Here is a 20,486-nt window from a genome sequence, read left to right as displayed (position 1 = left end):
GTTTTAAATACTAAAAGAAAGAAAACTGCATGCAAGTTTCTCGTTAGCTGAATAATTAAATTATTTGCAGTTTTTGATTTTAGACAGCAAATACATTCATTCATCATTTAAAGTATATTCGACCGGAAGCGGTTAATGAAGTATTAAAACAGAAATGTTTGCATTGCGTAAACCTAAATGGCACGAGACAGATAAATCTGCTAAATACCTCGCAATACTTTGACAATATCATTGCTGTATAAATATTGAGGTTGATATTGTTTCAAAACTCTAAATGCAAAATCCCTAAATGATGTTAAATCCATGAAGAAATCTAACACACAAAAAACGCATCTTTCAATGTCCTTAACGCTAGAATTAAATTAAGATAAAGACCTTATAAAGATTGTGACAATATATTTTTCTCGATTTCTTCAGATATTAATTATAGTATTTAACCTATTAACTGTAGATTTTAATGTGAACAATCTCTGATAATGCTCGCCATGATATTAAATAATGAAGCGTATACTCGTTAACCGCAGGTCGAATGCACCTAATATAATAGATTCTGACGAAAACTTAAAGCAAACCGAAAAAGAATTACATGTTTATCTGATACAATAAATAATCGTTGAAAGAATCAGTATCATTTTGATTTTAAGATGACATGTATACTCGTCGAACGCAGTTAACTAATTAAGGGAAACCATTTATTTTCAAAATCATTTCGGATATTTAATACTTTTAAAGTATCAATAACTGTAAAATAAGAAAATTAAAAGCCCTCATTTTAACAGGTACGGTGCAGTTAACTGAAACTACAGTCTCGGGGTGACTCACTCGCCACTGGATTTGATAGAACAAAATTACAAAATGTTATATATAATATTAAATTTTGTAAAATTAAATTTTGTATAATGCATCAATACGCGAAATATTCAAAGAAAATAGCTTTCTTATTAAATTATATATGCTTTCCCATTGCTTAGTTTCAAAGAATGTCGTCTACATCTCATCGTAAAATGTTGAATATATCTACTGAAAAACTTTCGATTGCAAAGAATTAAATTGTGACAAATTACAGTATAACGCAGTTAAAATTTATACAAAGCGTTAGATATAGCAACAAATTTTAGTGTACAGAAAAGTCCGAAAACCCGTTAGCATCTTAAAAGCAAAAGAACATGTTGTCGGATATATTTTGGATATAGCGAAAAAGTACATACACTCGCAGTGACCTAAAACACAGCACATATGAAGAATTCTTTTTCTGTAACACTAAGGAATACCGTGTTCCTTTTTTTCTATTTCAGTGTGTACACCTTTGACTACAATAACAAATTTTTATGCGAAAAAATATTAATAATAAATGTCAGTTACAGAAGATACGGCCAACTGTGTTGTCCACCGAATACCTTTGCGATATATACCCACCATCCTGTGCAAACGGGTTTCACTTCATCGTAAAAGCAAAAATACTTTCTTATTTTGATAATATCAAATTTGAAGGTAACGATGAGCGTCTGAAGAAGCAGTTAAATATTTCGCATGCAATTCTGTTTCATTCGAAAGAAAAAGGAAATCTGTATACCTATACAATAAAAAATTCGACAAATCGAAAGCAGTGCAATAATGTAACAAAAGTTATGTGAAGTTTCAGAGAAATTGATAACGTAAGTTTCGAAGTTATCACGTTTGATAACACTAGGTTTACGGAACGCGTCAATTTCACACGTATTGAATTTTATAAATATTACTTGGTCAACGTATATGTCGGTTTTGATTATTGCGATTACAGGAATGTGTATTCTAATAGTCCATTTTTAAATCTCTAACTTCCAAGATCTACACGAATGAACTTTGGTTTTTCTAGGAACAATGGAATAAGCTGTACAATGAACATCCGTAAAACTAGTATTAAACTCAAGAATAAGAAAAATCCGTTTAACGTACAGGCAGTTTCTCGAAGCAAGATGATCTTGAATTTTCAAGAATTTTCAAAAACTGATACGAGTAAACATTCTTGAAGCATGAAGTATAAGAAACATCTAAACAACATGAAAATCCATGTTTTATATCATTCTGAGTATATATTCCTCTTTAAATAAAACGATTTTTCGACAGTGCCATAAAATATAAAACTTTCTAAAATATAATATTTAATCCATTGTCTGTCCATATTGGTCGAAATAACAATATCTGAAATATACAACTAAAATTTTTTCATTTACCGAATATTTGCTATATTTGGTAAAGTAGGACACATTTCTATGCGTAATAAAGGATAAAATAATTAAAAAGATATGTACTTACATGTTACATGATACAGACGTCTGAAAATTATTGTTTCATTTGCGCGCATTGCGCATCACATGTAATATATTCTAAAAAGTGTAATCTATGTGATACAAAGCGTATAAAGCATGAGTTGTGTATATCATATGTGATGTACAGGACGGGCAATGGGTTAAATAATAACTGACAATGACACTAAACGTACCAGCACTTTATATAAAATTATTTCTACTGTAACCTGCTGAATTGATTATAAAACAAAGATAAACAAGTTAGACGACAAATTTATCTTAGTGGTAACAGAAACAGAAAGAAAGACTGAAATTGAAAGATTGATTAATCCGACAATAAATAATAAATTGGTATAAAGTTAAACGATTGAAATAAAATGTAGAATTTTAAATCAAATTTTAATACCGGTCCTTTGATGAAACTCGTACGTTTAATGTTAAAGAAATGTATCCGTATCAGTAATATGTATATCATCAGCGTGCTTTTATGTTCAAAGGGCCTACTCATTCAAACCAGGATCACAGTTCTGAAACACCTTCCACCACTATTCACATAGGAAACAATATTTAACAACAGCATTTAATTTGTCAAAGAATTTGATTATTTCAGCAGCAAAATGTTAATAGAAAATTCGATTCCACGGTGTGACCGAAAGAAACGAGGAAATATTTATATGTTACTCTCACACAATTATGTGTATTTTATGAGTGTTCACCTTACCTTTCCGTGATAGTAACGATCTGTGTTTGTCAGGTCTACGATACACTTGAGACGCGGAAACGCTTGCACCAGTATCGACGTTGTAAATCTGTAACAGCGTATACGGCCGAATTATAATGTGCGCATTGTACGCTAAATTTCGATTTGCCAATTGCTCGCAAAGAGTTCGTATCGTCAAGCGTATAACTATGATGTTTTCCACCGACGCGCGTTCGAGAATGCACGGAAAAATCACCGAACTGTTGGGACGTGTTACGTTTGTATAAGAAGAGGATTCTCCTCGAGAACTGTGATCTAGACGGCACGATGATATATTGACAGAGTGAAGACCGAAAGGACTAGAATTAGGCGAGGGTGTGGGCCCAAATAGTTTCACCCCATCCCTTTTAATATATTAAATTCTTCGGGAAGTCGTACGCGCTGCTTCCCCAAAAAGAGTATCAGTCCCTTTGAACAAGCATTTCCCATAAACGCACTACCCTAATCGATCGTATCATGAAAATATTGAAAACAAAGGACTAAAATATATTGGAGTCCTAATCAATTTGAAATACCTAGTGTGGTTATGAGGCAAAATTACTTTATTCTGAACGATTTCATCCTTTCGTCCGTGAATATGTATTTTTTTTTTATATATATGAGTTTTGTGAAAAAACTTATGGCTGCACAGTAATCAACTAAAATGCATGTACTGACAGTAGATTAGCATTTAAACTGTCAGCCATAAGCAAAGATCCTCGTGTGGTACAATTTGCCTTTATTTAGGTCTTTTTTAATTTTCAGGTAATTTTAAATGTTCGTGGTACCTTTGTGTACCATTCGGGACGAAAGGGCTAATACGTTTGCGACTAGCCTTTGTTTTGAAAGCAATGTTCATAACTACAGTATTTCATTAAATGCAACAAATCGGGTTTAAAAAATGAAAATAAATTGAAGAAAAACATCTAAGGTAAAAGCACCAGTAATTGACTAGTTAATAAAAATGTTCTGCATGAATAATAGTAAACGATTATTCTTTTATTAAATAGAGAGACTCAATGTGTGAAAATGCTGCTTAAACTTCTTGCATTATGTAACAAATCGCTCTTTTTTAAAATAATTATATTACCGAAATTTTATAGAAATATTTGAAAATTTAATACTCCGTCAGAAATTGACCAAACCATCCTTGAAGATAAGAAAACTAGTAACTGACTTTATGTTATAGTAAAACCAAAAACACTAAAGCTGATTACTTTAATATCGTTTATTGGCAACGATTCTGACAAATTACAAGTGAAAAGACAAATACAACTGGAAAGAAGTTAATTTCATACCATGAAGTATACACCATTTCTTTACGGAAATTACAGTACGGAGACATACAACTTATGTCAATGAAATAAATCGTCAGTTTTTACGATGAACAATTTAATTCAGGTAAAAAGTGTTTCAGAGTTGGCCCGGTAAATGCTGCAACATATCGATCGCGCCTTCTTCGAAAAATTTTTACTTTTAAAAACCTTAGTTTTTACATTTTCCGGAAAAATGGTGAACTGCTGATACCAAGTCAATTACTGGTTCCTTTACCTTAGTCAACTTCTTACATTTTGCACTATGGATTATGATTTCAGATAAAAACACATGGGAGTAATTTAATTTTCTTTACACGAAACATAAAATCTTGAGCGTCTCAAATATTTGGCAACACAGCGAAGGTGTGTAAGATCTAACAATAGATATTATTTTGTATATAAAAATATGTGCATTTGCAAATTCTATTTTCTTTTCTCGTTAGAATTAAACTTTCAGAAAAGAATCTTTTTTCATTAAGAATGAATAATCTAAATGTAAACAATTAATCTAGTAGTATATAACTGAATTAAGATTTATTATCTGAAACACTCTACACTCTAAGCTGACATGTAAAACATATTCGAGTAAAAAAGGGCGTACTTTAAGAGTCACGCGATTCACGTACTTGTGATTCAATTATAAATACACGTAGATCAATTAAAATGTTCTCATGTTGATAACTGCATAAAAATAATAGAGATTGCGTGGAGCACGAGAAAAATTAAAAATTATTCAGTAACAAAATAAAAATTTGTCACATTTGTTAACATATTCTGAACCATGCACGTGAAGCATGTCCCTATTTTTATAATTACAAATAATAATAATAATTTAATAAAAATGTTAAATTACTAAATCGCAAAAAATACTATCAGTGTGGAAATAAATTAAGCACATACTAACCAAAACAATAAGTAACATTGTAACTACATATAATTTTGTACTTCAATAATTACTTGAAATAATACATAAGGAAACGCAAATTTACTTATGATCGGTTAACAAAGCGTTAAGAAAATTGAAAAAATAACAATAAAAAATTTAATTTTTTCCTAGGAAAATATTTTTATTCGTAGCATTTTCTTTATTTAATAATACCTCCGTTATGTTCGACTTAAAAAAAAAACTTTTCAAGGCAAAGTGATACTACTTAATGACGTAAATTTGATAGTGGTAAAAAATATTTTCCGCAAACTCAATTTTTCGAGATTTTGAAGTCATAATTACTCTTTTTTAAATGAAACTCTGTATCATTTATAGTATATTCTCTGTTATATATTCTGGAAATTAAAAAATCTATTTTAATAACCTTAACAAATATACCGTCTCGATTATACAATTTCGTAAGATCGTATACATAGAAACGTATGCTTCTCTGATAATACGCGTTAGTGAAAGACAAAACATTATATTGCAAACAAACAGTGGCATAAAAGTCTCAGCTAAAGATATGAATAAACCGATCAAAAGCATAATATGCGAAAAATGAAAACATAAATGAATCGTGGAGAATCCTGATCGAGTACACCTATTAAATGAAGAAGTAAAACCGCATTCACTGAAGCTCCCAGACAGCAAACAAGAACGAATGAAATTATTTAAAACAGTAGTAAGGTACACTAGGCTGACAGACAAATTTCTAATAACAAAAGGAGCTAATTGATGGTGTAATACATGCAACACGAGATTAATCATAGAACGCTTAAAAATAGAATGTACAGAAATGGACACACCGCAGCATAGCCAAAATCAACAAGTTTTCACATCACAATAAAATAGTGTTATTGAATTCCTCAAAAAGGTAAACTTATGGGAACAAATTTAACATTAAAGTGAACATTGTCGCTAATTATCAAATCGTTGATGCGACGTTAAATAATGAAAGAAATAAAAAAAAAAGTTAGGACGTATTATCGTAAATTTCTTAAAATTGTATAATCGGAAGAGGAATGGTTGTTACGGTCATCAATTTACGTTTTTTAATCCTTATAAGAATATGAAACGAATAATACAAGGTGTTTCAAAAAAATAACAATGATCTTGAAATCTCGGTAAATGACTTTAAAATTTTTGTCACCATAAAATTTATCACCTTAAAGGTTACAACTGTGAGATCAAATGTTTTTTCTTAACGCAACAAATAACGGGGTTATTCAGCTGTCCTATTTTATATTGTATTTAAAAATAAAATTGATTGTACACATTTTTTGTTTACTATGGCCAATCGATTAAAGAGATGCAATCGAATTTAATTCCGCACAGTACTCTGTAGAACGAAAACACTAAATATGAAAGAAATCATCATTAACTATGTACCACCTTGAACACAATACTATAATCAAAAGCATTATTTTTAAGTACAGTAAATTTAAAAACATTTAAGAACTAGTAACCAGTCTTCTATATTCAATATAGCACTTTATGTAAAATTAATTGCTAACATACATAATTAAACTTTCAATTGCTCTATTCACTTTTTATTACAAATCATCTATATAAAGTTGGGAAATCACTAGATGACTAGGCTGAGGAATGCGGGTCTGATTGATCAGTTTCTATCATTTCTCATCTCTTTTTCAATATTAATTTGCTATTTATCAATACAGTTCCATATAACCAATCAAAATTATACTTTTATTAGATACACGAAACAAAATGTCAAGTTAAAAAATGATTTTGGAACTTGTAATTTTATCAAACGTCGAAATTATACTACAAGAGAATGTTAATAAAGAAATACTAATTTTAATAATACTAAAAAATGTTAGTTATGTCAAAAGAGATGATACAATATTAGAAACATCAAAAAATAATTGCATTTAATTATTAGCTGTTTGAGAAGGGAATTATTTGAGTAAAGAATCATGCAAAATTACTCACCGTTGTTCTGGTTCCAAATTGTTACACACAGTCTGAAACAAGATATAAAACAATTATTTATCAAATGAGATTATTAACTTTTACAATTAGAAACTTTACTATTAAATGATTTTTTCTTTTGTTTTAATCAGTACTATTTACAAGAAAACCTAAACGTACTTTATTTAAAAAATTAATTTTCTATGCAGTATATTCATAGTAAGTGTGTATAATCATTAAACGCAATGTGAATGTTTTATGAGTATAAGTTCGTATAAAACTTTCTACTTATATAAAAACAAAACTCTCCCATTTACAGGGACCAGTAAAAAAAGATATTAAAAGTTATTTATTTATTAAAATATTTCTTTATAAAGTTATAAATTTAAAATATTATACAGTTATAATCTTTATCAAAATTGACGTTAATTTATATTTCTTTTCGGCGGAAAATGACGATAGATTCTTAAATTAATAATTGTTTAGAATCGTTAAATACACAAAAATATTTTCAATAATTTCTTAATATGGTTGTAATTCCTAGAACAAGTCATACATTTCATTATGTCATATAAACTTGGAATGAAAGTGGAATTAATTTATTAATTTTAATGTATTTATCACTTCTTTACTATGACATATTTTTCTCCAAGCTTTTTATAAGCTATCCTGTGTAATAAAATTCTATACTTTATAAAGCAGCAATTTTTAAATGTTATTCTGAATCAGTAGAAAGTTTCTGTCCTTAAATGTTTAATATTCAAATTTCATAACGTTGTTTCAAGTTTCCTTATAGAACTTATAATCGTGCATTAGTTAAGATTGACATCAGCCTCTTTAATTATTTCTTAAAAAAGTATATGTTTTTTTTTTCAGTAATTGTGAAAAAGAAATCAAGAATGGGTCATTCTAACTCATCTGGTTTTAATGTTAAAGTTTCTTAGCTAACCGATACTAGCACGAAAATCGTTATTTAAATTCGTTTGTTTATTTAATTGTTACGCTTTCCCGTATAGACCTATACTACTAATCGAAATACCAAGTACTCGTTGTGTCAATCATACATAAATAGCAGTTTCCAAAGTACGGTTTTCTTCGGAGTATGTAGAGTCTTCCATTGGCTATTTAATATTTTAGGTTCGTTTCTTTTTCAATAACATACCGTTGACATTGCAATATTATTAGTTTGAACGGAAAACTTTATTGGGAAAACTCTTTTGAATTTGTAAAACTTTTCCACGAACATCCTTTTCCAGTTACCTTTTCTTTATATGAACTTGAGAGATAAGGAAATAGAAAACGATATGTTTTAGGTGGACAAACCAACTACTTTCTCTAAATAAATAATTATTTTTTCCTTAAAATCGACAAAACTTTCTGTTCGACTCGATATATTCTTTACATAGACCAATTCCCGACTGGCTACTTCTTAATCTTAGTAAATGAAATTTATTTTTGAAAGCAAACATACTTTTCTTTTTATGTAACAAATTAGAAGCCACTCCGAGATACTGTGATATGATGAATACACGAAAGTTACCTAACCAACGCAATGTATTCGTGACTCCCAACTTTTTCAACGCGATTCTATTTTACTTGTCGCGTTCACATAATTAAAGTGACGCCCTCATAAAATATCAATTAAATAATAAATTAACTTCGGTCACGCGGAGTTCTACTGTGTATGTCGATAATTGCAAAGAAAACCATACGACGAAACGATGACTACGAAATTTCAAGCAAGTACAACCTCATCATTACCATTCGTCCTTTATGTTTAAAATACCTATATCTTATATAAGTATCTACTGTTTTTATACGTAACTTTCAACAGCGTTCCAGCAGTCCATTCATACACGCATTATAAATTGAGACGATAAAGTAAATTAAATGAAACCACCTATATTTTACATAAGTATCTACCGTTTTTATACGTAACTGTCAACAGCGTTCCAACAGTCCATTCATACACGTATTATAAATTGAGACGATGAACTAAATTAAGTGAAACCATCCATATTTGACATAAGTATCTACCGTTTTAATACGTAACTTTCAACAACGTTGCAGCAGTCCATTCGTACACGTATTATAAATTGAGACGATAAACTAAATTAAGTGAAACCACCAACAAACCGTTGCACTTCCATAAATACACGTATACCACCAACAGGTGTAAGCGATGATATAAGTGATGACATAAATGGCAAAGCCGGTTCAAAGAAATACGCAGCGAATTCCCGTGAAATCAATTACGGAACGCGAAGAGCGAAAAATGAAATCAACTTCAGCGTTTATTTAACAGAGTTTAGATAGCGTAGACTTAAGAACGTGTAAATTGAAACTTTGGTTCGTTCGCTCGTAGTATCGCACTCGCTATGGGTGGGCTAATGGTAATTACGGGTTTAGACTCTGCGATCCGATTGACTGGGCGGGGAGATCGTATCTACGGATGAGTGCGGAATGAGTATCGGTCGCATTAATAACGGGCTCGTGGTATAGCTTTCGTATCCAAGCATAATAATCTACCGTTGACTAGGCGTGGAACTCTTTTCGTATCTTAATGGTAGCGCTTTTGTAGTTGCTCCACGTCTACCTTATGAACTCGTAATCCTGTAATCATAGTTGTATGATTGACAAGCGCGACTATGTGCTGTCCATCAGGCCCGCTACATATACGTAACATGTACACCATAGTAACGAACACACTGATCAGTATTTCAAATTCAAAATAATAGGAATACCTAAGTGAATTTGGTAGAATTTTAATTGCATGGTTTGAGAGAACAATACCTAATGCAACACTCGGTTATTGAAATGATCCGCACACTTAACTGCGATTAGGCGTAACACGTTCTATAGTATGTAAGAATACAGGCATTTTGAAGGTTCATCATATTTTCCTAATTATCTCGGATGATCAAAAATACATGTAAAGGCTACAGCTATATTAAGAATCATATATGAACATATCAAATAACTATTTTGGAAGTTTAGAGCATTTCCCTACAGTAAAAAGTAATAAATGAGACGAATATCTGAAATATGCCTTTACCTGTTAACTGTGGAACGGAATTTCAAAAATTTCTGATAATGCTCGCAATGAAATCAAATAAGAAGTGTATAATCGTCAAACGCGGGCCAAATTCACATATAATATATTCTAACGAAAAGGTAAAGCAAAACGAAGGAGAATTACATGTTTATCTGAAAAAATAAGTAATTTATCGTTAAAGGAAGTAGTATAATTTTGATTTAATGGCGTGTACACTGGTCAAACGCAGTTAACTGATTAAAGAAAGCTGTAGAACATACATATTATCTTGAAATTACGTAGGTTTATTATTCTATATTTCAAAAGCTCATAGGATTTATTAAATAAAAATACACGTTTAGCCCGAAGCTACAGCAGTTCTATGAAAGCATCCCGTCAAAATTATGACATGAATGATAACGGTTGTTTAGTTAAAAGCAAAAGAACTGTGACAAAAGGACTCTTAACACTAGGTTTACGGGCATTTATTGTACACTTGATTCTATTATTCCTAAAAGAATTGATGCTCGTTTATTTAGATTGTGGAAACCGGAGATTTGATAACAGGTAATTGGGGTACATGTCAGTGTGATCGCATCAATCAAAATCAGCGTAAACATTTACAAAATAATATTTCTAAAATCCAATATGCGACAATTTGACGCGTTCCGTGAACCTGGTGTTAATATGAAAAATCAAGGTTATTGTATAAATTGCATCAATGAAAAAATTAAAAAATTTAAATACTACTTCATTTTCTTTAATCTATCAATCTTATATACATTACCTACGTTCTATTTCCACACTTCAGACATTTGACAATAACTTTATTTTATAATAAAATAATACGAAAAATTTCTGTTGCTCTCAAAGGTCGTTTTCAAGCTTTGTTGATTTTGCTTTGACATACCTTCTTTAAAGGCATTTTCATGTTCTCCGTTTAAAGTAAACTTAGTAAGTAACTTATAAATGGATTCTGATGCAAGCATTATACAAGTGCGTAATTGACACTTCTTACCGAGCATCAACTAGTCCAATTTCCGCCTATGTGTTATCCCACTTGACCCCTTCCTTATAATAGCGCGTCAGCCTCGTGGTAAGAATTTCAAACGTGAATATTACCCGATTGTTCTAATTCAAAACATACATTATTTTTTGTTATCAATTATTACACGTTATAACAAAGGTAAACATAGAATGTGTTTAGAATTATTCTCTTTTCTTCAATAAATTCTTAATGTCAAAGCAGTTGTATCGATCATAATTGGGAAAAAAATCATAGGGTTAAAAACCTGTATCTTACTTACAAGGAAAGGTATCGAACCGGAATTTTAAAAAAAATTGTATTTTGCAATTTTATAGACATGAAAGACAATGTATTTTTTTGTTAAACCTTTTTCTGCTATCTATTATCATTTTCAGGATAATTATGGCAAAGAAAAATTTGCATCTTTTCAAGGCGTGCTTTTACCACTTCGTGAAATTCAAAGTTTCATAATTTTTTAATTTGATACCTTTCCATGTAAGTAACTTTTTCAAATTCATATACAAGTAACAGATAAAATTCTAATAAAAAAAAACCGTTTTTCTAAGCCGTCATAGTAGAAAGGTTCCCTAAACAATGTGGAATGGAGGGTATTTTTTTAGTTTTCTATAAATAAAGAAAAAGAAGTTTTAACAAAGAGCTTTTAAAAAGGATGAGCGAAAACAAATTCAATTGCGTTCAAAGATAGATCTTATAAAAATTAGAATATTTCTTGGAAATATCTTCAGCCTAAAAATGCTTACAGAGTATTCGAATCGACTGAAAAATCGAATTATTCTAAGTATGTGAAATATGGAAAAAGGAATATATGTGATTCAGATGATTTTAAAAAGTGACAAGACCCCCAAGAAAAATATCAAGGTGAAAAAATATCAAGGAAATACATGTTTAGTAACTTGGTAAAGAAAGCCTCAGAAATAAGGTCAACTAGGAGAAACATTTATACGAAACATTTTCCTTATTTCAATGTGGTGAATGTATTCATACAATTATGCCCTAACAAAATTATGGTACAGCTTATGTAAGGACAGATTTCGTGATTATTTGTGTGAATTAGTTGTAAAATTAATAACATTCATATCGGCTGCAAATTACATATATATCTTGAATACGACGAACAGTCCACAACGAAAGGAAATATGATAATAATAAACTACAATCACTAAAAAGTAATGCAATCAGTCGTTGTTCATTTTTAAAGAACATGACATTGAACACTTACAAGACAGTGAACATATTTATTCACACAATAATATTGAACACATCATACAATAGAAAAATGAACATACATGTTATAAAAATCGTGTGACTTTGAAAAAAATGATATAAACGAATATTTTTCATACCCTGTTTACTAGTTAACAATACAGTAAATTATATCAAATATAAAATATGCACATCTTCTTCCACGCTGACGAAAATCATATAAAATTCTGAATCTTCTAATTTCTGTATAAAATTATAAATAGCTTAACCTGATACAAGAAATTGTTCAAATATAAATCGAGGTCTGTACGATCAGGGAAAAACAGAATCGAGGAAAAAAGAAAAGGAGAGAGAGGCGAAGAAATAACGGGCACTGCCCACCTGCAAAATTTACTAACGCTGTTCTTGCGACATAGCCAGTTTATTTTTCGCGCGGTACAGTCCCTCTTCCTTCGGCTGAAAACAGGGTCGGTCTCTCAGCTGATTCCGCCATTCAATTTCACGATCCTTAGTCTAATATACGACCGCGTCTAAATCAGGATTATCGACCGACGAGCTGTGCCCCCATTGTGAGCCTTTGTGCCAGTCCACGCGGGCTCACGTGCAACCAGTCTTTTCGTGAGCCCATCTTCCCACCACCACTACTTTTCCATATGCTTCACTTTTAACTTCCTCTTCACTGCGCGCGCAAACGCGTCAAGATGTTGTTTGTTTCATTCAACCTCGAAACTTACGATTTAACTGGCTGTTCTGACCTTTTAACATTTAAACTAGCAGACGGGTCAAAATTACCCATTCCTGATTTCTCCCTTTTACAATTATCAAAAGATAACAGATGTTTCTCTGAGAAATGATTAAAGTGATTTAGCAATACGCAAACTGAATTGTAAATCAATTAAAGTCTTGCAAATGGCAAAGTCTTGCGCGAAGAATTTTGTTTTTACTTATTTTACGCAAATGTGTACACTGATTTTGTTTATTAATAATTTTGTATAATGATACAGTTCAAAACAATATAGTATACGCGATGAAACAAGACTATTGATGTGCCTGAGACGTTACTGACAATTTTGGAACAATAACATATCAAGACTACCACAGTGGTCACCAATAACCCAAACTTCCAAGCTGCTTCAGAACAATTACAATAAGTAGCTAGATAATAGTTTAATATAAGTACTTTAAATTACTATACAAAACGCTTGAAATTAACACACTGAATGTCACACGATTTCATACAGTAAAATATACAAAATGAAGAAAATATAATATTAAATCATTTCATTGAATTGCATTATTATTATTGCACGGTGACCTAGCTGAATGCCACCGAATTAGGTAGCATTATTGGTAATATAGAAATGTTTTCAAATAACCATCGTTTAATCGAGTGAACTATAGTAATTCGATTTGGTTGAAGGTCACCGGCGAGCCCCATGATATTCAACGTGTTAATAATTTACTAGAAACAATGAAAGATTTCATTTTTACCTATATCCATCGTTACTTTGAAACAGATATTTAAGTTGAACTTAAAGAATTGAACGACATTTGTTTTGATATTTATGTCAAGAGGTTGAGCACTGGATGATAAAATGTTACGGTCAAACAATACAGTGAAATTGGGTCATTTCTGACTCATGATAAAATATGTGCTTATGGTTATTAAAGTATATAATCTGTTTTACAATATTGTGCCTTGATATTTCAGACTTCAGTTTCCAATAACTTTCTTTTAAGCCACTAACGCCAGCGTGTACTGCCTAGGTAAATAGTACAAACGAGGTTATCACATCAAGAGGTGCGTATCACCGATAGTTCAACACGTTGAGTGCCGCATGATTTTCCTGAGAAAAATATACAAAATGAAAATAATATAATTTCAACTTATGTAATTGAATTACGTTATTATTATTGCAAGTTTATCTTGTTGAATGCCAGTACATTAGGTAGTATTAATTATAATATAGAAAATTTTTTAAGTAATCATCGTTTAATCGAATGAATTATAGTAATTCGATTTAGTTGAGGTCATCGGTGACCCTCATGGCATCCAACGTGTTGAAAGAAAGTTTCCTTGGATAGTACCTTTTTTTAATTTATTAACGTATTTTGTATGTGTAAATGTGAACTACAATTCTAAAACGAACGGAAAGTAGAATAGTTTAGAATCACTGTTCAATCATTCGCATCGATTTTTATCACGAACATGTAATTTTCCAATTTCTAACACAGTGTCCTTGCATGAACAGGAGTACAATAATGGGACAATCCGATAAACTGAAATAGGAATTATAGCGCACAATTCATATTTCTGTTATTTTTATATCAATAACTACGAAATAATCTATTTCTGGGGTTTTGGAGGTTTCAGAATCTGATACTGATATTATGTTTTTAGTAAAATGAGAAACTACCCTTATAAAACTATCTTTATGGGCAGTGTTTTACTCTAAGAAAATGAAACTTTGCCAATTGATTCAAAATGTGATTTTAAATAGAAAATATTCTATAAACATAACATCGAAACTCAATAGTTAAAGAGTTAATGTTAACAAAAGTTTAGATTTAATCCTTCCTACTCGAAAAGCAACTTTCGTTTGATTTGACACAGCAACATTATAAAATTCGATATTCAATATCAAATGTGATATTTCTATTCTTCGTTAGTGGATCCAGAAAAGGAAACAAAACATCCCAAGAATATTAGAATAACAACCTTTTTAACTTAACCGTACCTTCAGGATTATATCCTCCATTCTTTAATTTTTGGCGAAAATAACGAATATATAGAATGTATCAGAATTACAATCATTATTTACGCACATAGTAGCCTTATCTAAGTGAAGAATGCGATCTACTTCATTCATTAGCAAATAATATTTTTCATTCCAGTAATATAAAAGTATATTGCATTTTTAATTAAAATAAACATCTTATGTACCTACATATACGTTGTACAATTAAAGTCTTTACTTCCATTAATATGTACACTTCCTTCTATTTTGGGTGATTTTATATTGAAATCTCCACATTTTATAAATTATAATGACAAACGGTAATTATAATAACAGATTACATGTTTTTGTTGACTGTACACAACATTTGTGGTAAACAATAGTGGTTCGTGTATTATTTCTATCTAATACAGTCGGAAACATAATCAATATTTTATTAGAAAATAATGAATATATATGGCAAAAAAACTTTCGAAAGCAAAGAGTTCAAATGAATGAAAAATAATATTAATTCATTAATTTCAAACGAACAAAAGAGTAACAAAGTATTGAATAAATTTATGAATGTTATAACTAATGCTATAGATAATGATGAATATAACATGGCATTGTAAAAATATTTTTATAGTATTAAAGCTACTAGGGATGTGTTGTTGCCCAAGATTACAGGTTCGGGTCAGATCGGAAAATACCGAGCGGAATCGGACAAGAACCCGAAAGTATCTTCCCACATACGAATGCTCGGGATTCCGAAACATTCGGGGACCAGAGATTCGACTTGGGCACGTGATTGGAATGGGGTCGTATCGCGTTCACAGTATGATCAGCTTTCGATATGCTCAACTTTTTGGGGTAATCAATATACACAGGCACATGCAAAATTTTATTTTAGGAATGTTTCGAGCAACATCATAATTTAAACATAAATTACCGACCGATCTAAAAACCTACTTAGTGGCAAGGACCATCAAATTGCAACCATTTCATTCATTAACGATATTCTACTCTGACATTTCATCCAAAATAACCAAATCCTATTCTAAAGAACAACTGATAGAACAAACAAATTGCGAATAACTTGACATGTTAATGCGACTATAAACAAACCAAAGAAAGAAATAATTTTTGTAAAGGGATTAATACGACGACCCCATCTATCGTATATAAAATATAATTAACATGTTCTTTATTTGTTTTATTTATGTCTTTCTGAAATAGTCAGTCGTTTACTATATTTTCACGTAGTAGGACGATATAAAATAAAGTTGTGTTCCGGTTTATTTATTTAAATCACTGTGCATAATTCACAGGTTGAATGCCGCACGATTTCACGTAGCAAAATACACAAAATGAAAACAATGTGATATCAAATTATTTCATTGAAGCGTTTTATTATTATTGCACGTTCATCTTATCAAATGTCACCGTATTAAATAGCATTATTTTTAATATAAAAATATTTGCAAATAATCGTTCAATTGACTGAATTATAATAATTCGATTTGGTCACGGGTCACCGATGATCCCCATGGCATTCAACGTGTTAATTAACAATTTTCATGTGAAGAAAATACTGTTTGTAATAAATATATCGAGAATAAATATTATATTTTAGCAACATTTTAACTTTACTTCCACATATGGTTTCTGCTTTTATCTGTACCTATCTACCTTTACTTTATAAAACTTATATATTACATATTTTCAAATTCTAATAATAATATATAATAATAAATATTCTAAGCGTACTACGAAAATAACTGGAATTAATACTTTAGTACAACCGACTTTTTTATTATTTTCTTTGAATATTTTCATCATTTATATATTTATTTATATTGACCAAAAATATGCTGTACTGAATAAACATATTTTCGAAATTGAATACAAAAATTCAATCGCTTTAAATAAACATAACTTGATCTTTTATTTTTCATTCAAATTTTCATTTTAGATATACATTTTTGGCATTTCTATCGATCCTCTAAGAAACCTGAGTATATCAGCAACTATATTACGATTTGTCACGATTCGTTTCGAACACAAGCACAAGTCAAATTTCCGGTAGCCAAAAGTTTCGGGCTCTTGTCCGAGTTTTTCGACTCGATCCAAAATTCGGGCACTAGAAGTATCAAACACTTGGATATATTCGCGATATTCATATCAAATGAAAAAGAATCGAGAAACATTTCACAAACTCATTGCAATCCCTGCTGAAATATTTATTCGAATTCAGTTATCTGAGTTCAGTTGTCCTTCAATAAGACAAAAGTCGGATGACTCGATCCCTATTGTATTAACACATTCGAGACTGATAACGTACTCCTACACTATTTCAAGTAATCCTTTAATAGTTTCCGACAGGAAACACATCTACGTGATCTAGTTCAAATAATAGCTAAATCAATTTACCGAAATTGTAAAACCTCACGGAGATAATGTAAAACAAAAATGATTTCAAATTCTTCAACTAAATATTTGTATTTTGATTTCTTTACTTTCTTTTTTGTTTTTCTCATATTCTGTTTAAGATTCAGTAACAAAAACTAAAGGATCATTTACACCAAATCATTATTCATTACCGAAAATCTGTTTGTATAATATACAGTAATCAACGAAAGTATTTAACATACGCAGAAAATTATTATTATTTCTATTATGTATCATATTTTAAACACTTTCCTGGGCCAGTCTAGATACACTCTAATAAATAAAAAAACAAACTAGAAAATTTTCTTTAATGCTTCTCCTTGAACAAAATACGAACAAAAATTTCCATGAGTTGTAATCACTGTTAAATTTAACGTAAGCAGACGGACACGCTCAAGACAAGAGTTTCGACGTAAACAAATTTGGTAGGAGGCAATCAAAGCGAAATAACGACCATTAAATCATGTTTTTTTACGTCAGCCTTGTGACGCGTACGTGCAGTACAATATAAGTCACGTACCCAAAGGATAATGGTCGAAATTGGTCGATTTTGAACCTGGCTGCGAAAAAAACGAAGAAACGAGTAAATCCTATAATAACTAAAAAGCGTATTATTTATTTCGTTAAAATTTAGAAAAATCAGAAAATGTCAAAAAATGGGCTTAACTGCGTTGGCTTTTGAGCGATTTATTTATCGCTTATAAAGAAACATATATTAATAGTGAAGTAGGAGCAACAACTGACAATTCGTTCATCATCTGAATACTTACAATAGAAGATACTATTTAAATGAAATATGTGGCAGAAAATGAATAATAATAATTTCAAAAAGTATTGTTATAAATATTTTAACAGAATAATAAACAACATTACATTATTTTTACACATTGCGGATCAGTAGTTCTATTGCTAACTTTACTCAGTGGCCAGGTATATGCGGAATATGTCATCGAAATTTATTTAAATTTGACAATCGTTATTAGTTACAATATGCCTACTAAAAAAGTAATTCTGTTTAAGTTATCATAAATGTCTGTAACGTTTAACATTAGGTTCACGAACGTTTACATTGAACGTTACAGTGAATATTGGGTAATTGCAACACTCAATGGGACTGGAAGATCGCAATTATGAAGAGGTAGAATTGAATTGTCCCCAAGAAACGTAGATTTTAGCATGGCGGGCGTAGAAAAAGACAACGCGAGTGAAGGAAACAGAAAGACCGAGAGTCACAACGTTCGATAACATTAAAGACTCGTGATGAGCTTGAAACCTTTAACTCGAGAATCAAACTTTCTTATTTTTGACTTTCACCATTATGTTTGTTATGTTTTTCTGATTAAAATGATAGCAAACACGATAGAATTACGATCATAATTGCTTGTATAATAAGCGACTTAAATTTTAGATATAGAAGAGGACTGAGAATAGAAAAGAAAAAGACATTGACATCGTCGAGTTCGACGATAGTTAGATTGGTGTCGTGCGCTATGGTGTGTCAACATATTGCGTACCGGCTAAATTTCAGAAAACTGAATTGTGCCGATAGCAATTTTCAGTGAGATCAACTTATATCACTATACATATAAAAACTCAGATCATATTGTTATGTAATATATTTTAAATTCAATATTGTTATGTAATATATTTTAAATTCAATACTGTTATGTAATATATTTTAAATTCAATATTTTTTGAGATGCTATGGTAATTCGCAAAGTTGCATAAGTGTCTTGATATAAAAACTAAATTTCTCGTTACCAGTACCCAATATGTTAAAAGCAACCTGGTGGGGATTTGGTGAGGATAAAAATGTTGCAATTGTCCAATGTTCGCTTTATTGTACCATTTATTCTGCTATTTCTAGAAAATTTAATGTCTGTCTATTCGAATCTTGGAAATTAAAGGTTTAAAAGTAAACAAGTAAACGTATTGTTAATACATGGTTGACCAGCAATTTTATGCAGTAGCTATCCCACGTGACCAGTTATTATTTCGTAATTAAATATGAAAGTGAAACAATCTAAATAAACTTCAGTATACTTTATTTATAAATAATGAATTGAAATGAAACTTATTATTATTTCTATTATGTAGTTTAGTAAGTTTCACAGTTTGTAATGATAAATTTTAAATAGCTCTGCTCCAGAACCCTCGAGTTCAAAGAGTTAAACTAAGTTCAAACAGTATACAAGTTTTATTTAGATAACATTTTGATACTGTAGAAATCATTGTTTGCTCACTATAGATGTAAGATGAACGAAAAATAGCCCAACAGCAAAGTGTTAATATTTTGCTTTTTCAATATTCTATATTGCCCTGCGTTCCAAAAATTAAAATAGCTATTGCAAGTGCAAACACGAGTTAACTTGGTCAACAATGTCTTAATACTAACTGTACCCAGAACCGATCGAATGATCGAATTTAAAATTGTGCGTTTTCTTTCGTTCGTTTAACTTTACATTTATTCCTCTATTGTCAGATTACTCAGTTTTTCAATGTTTGTCTTCCCTTTTGTTTCCGTTTCCACTAAAAAATATTTATTATCTAACTTGTTTACCGTTCTTTCGTAGACAGTTACACTGGTTTCGGTAGGAAATGTGCCGGTACGGTCAGTGCTAAGAATATAGAAGTAAAATTAACTTTTGTCTAATCAATTTTTAACTCCAATCACAATGATGAAATAAATTTAATCGCGCTTGAACACAGCATAGACCTATTAAAATCACCGATAACGGCGCACGACGTAGGCGTTAACCAACGGTAGGTATCGGCGGTATTTACTGGGAATATTTATGAGGGGTGCGTTTTCATGCTTTCGCGGCGAGTG

The 20,486-nt window shown here is 30.6% G+C and overlaps 1 protein-coding gene across 1 annotated transcript in view; it reads right to left on the bottom strand.

Annotated features, from left to right (window-relative positions):
- The window catches only part of LOC116430766 (uncharacterized), a 119,692-nt gene that overhangs the window by 50,941 nt on the left and 48,265 nt on the right, over positions 1 to 20,486 (bottom strand). The window contains exons 3-4 of the mRNA XM_076374316.1: positions 7,225 to 7,256; positions 3,010 to 3,097 (exon numbers count right to left, since the gene is read on the bottom strand). Of these exons, the coding sequence (XP_076230431.1) occupies positions 3,010 to 3,097; positions 7,225 to 7,256 (120 nt within the window). The remainder of the gene's footprint in view (positions 1 to 3,009; positions 3,098 to 7,224; positions 7,257 to 20,486) is intronic.

Source organism: Nomia melanderi, chromosome 2 (assembly GCF_051020985.1).
Source record: "Nomia melanderi isolate GNS246 chromosome 2, iyNomMela1, whole genome shotgun sequence".
In the NCBI taxonomy this organism is placed as follows: Eukaryota; Metazoa; Arthropoda; class Insecta; order Hymenoptera; family Halictidae; genus Nomia; species Nomia melanderi.
This window is presented reverse-complemented; position numbering and strand designations above follow the sequence as displayed.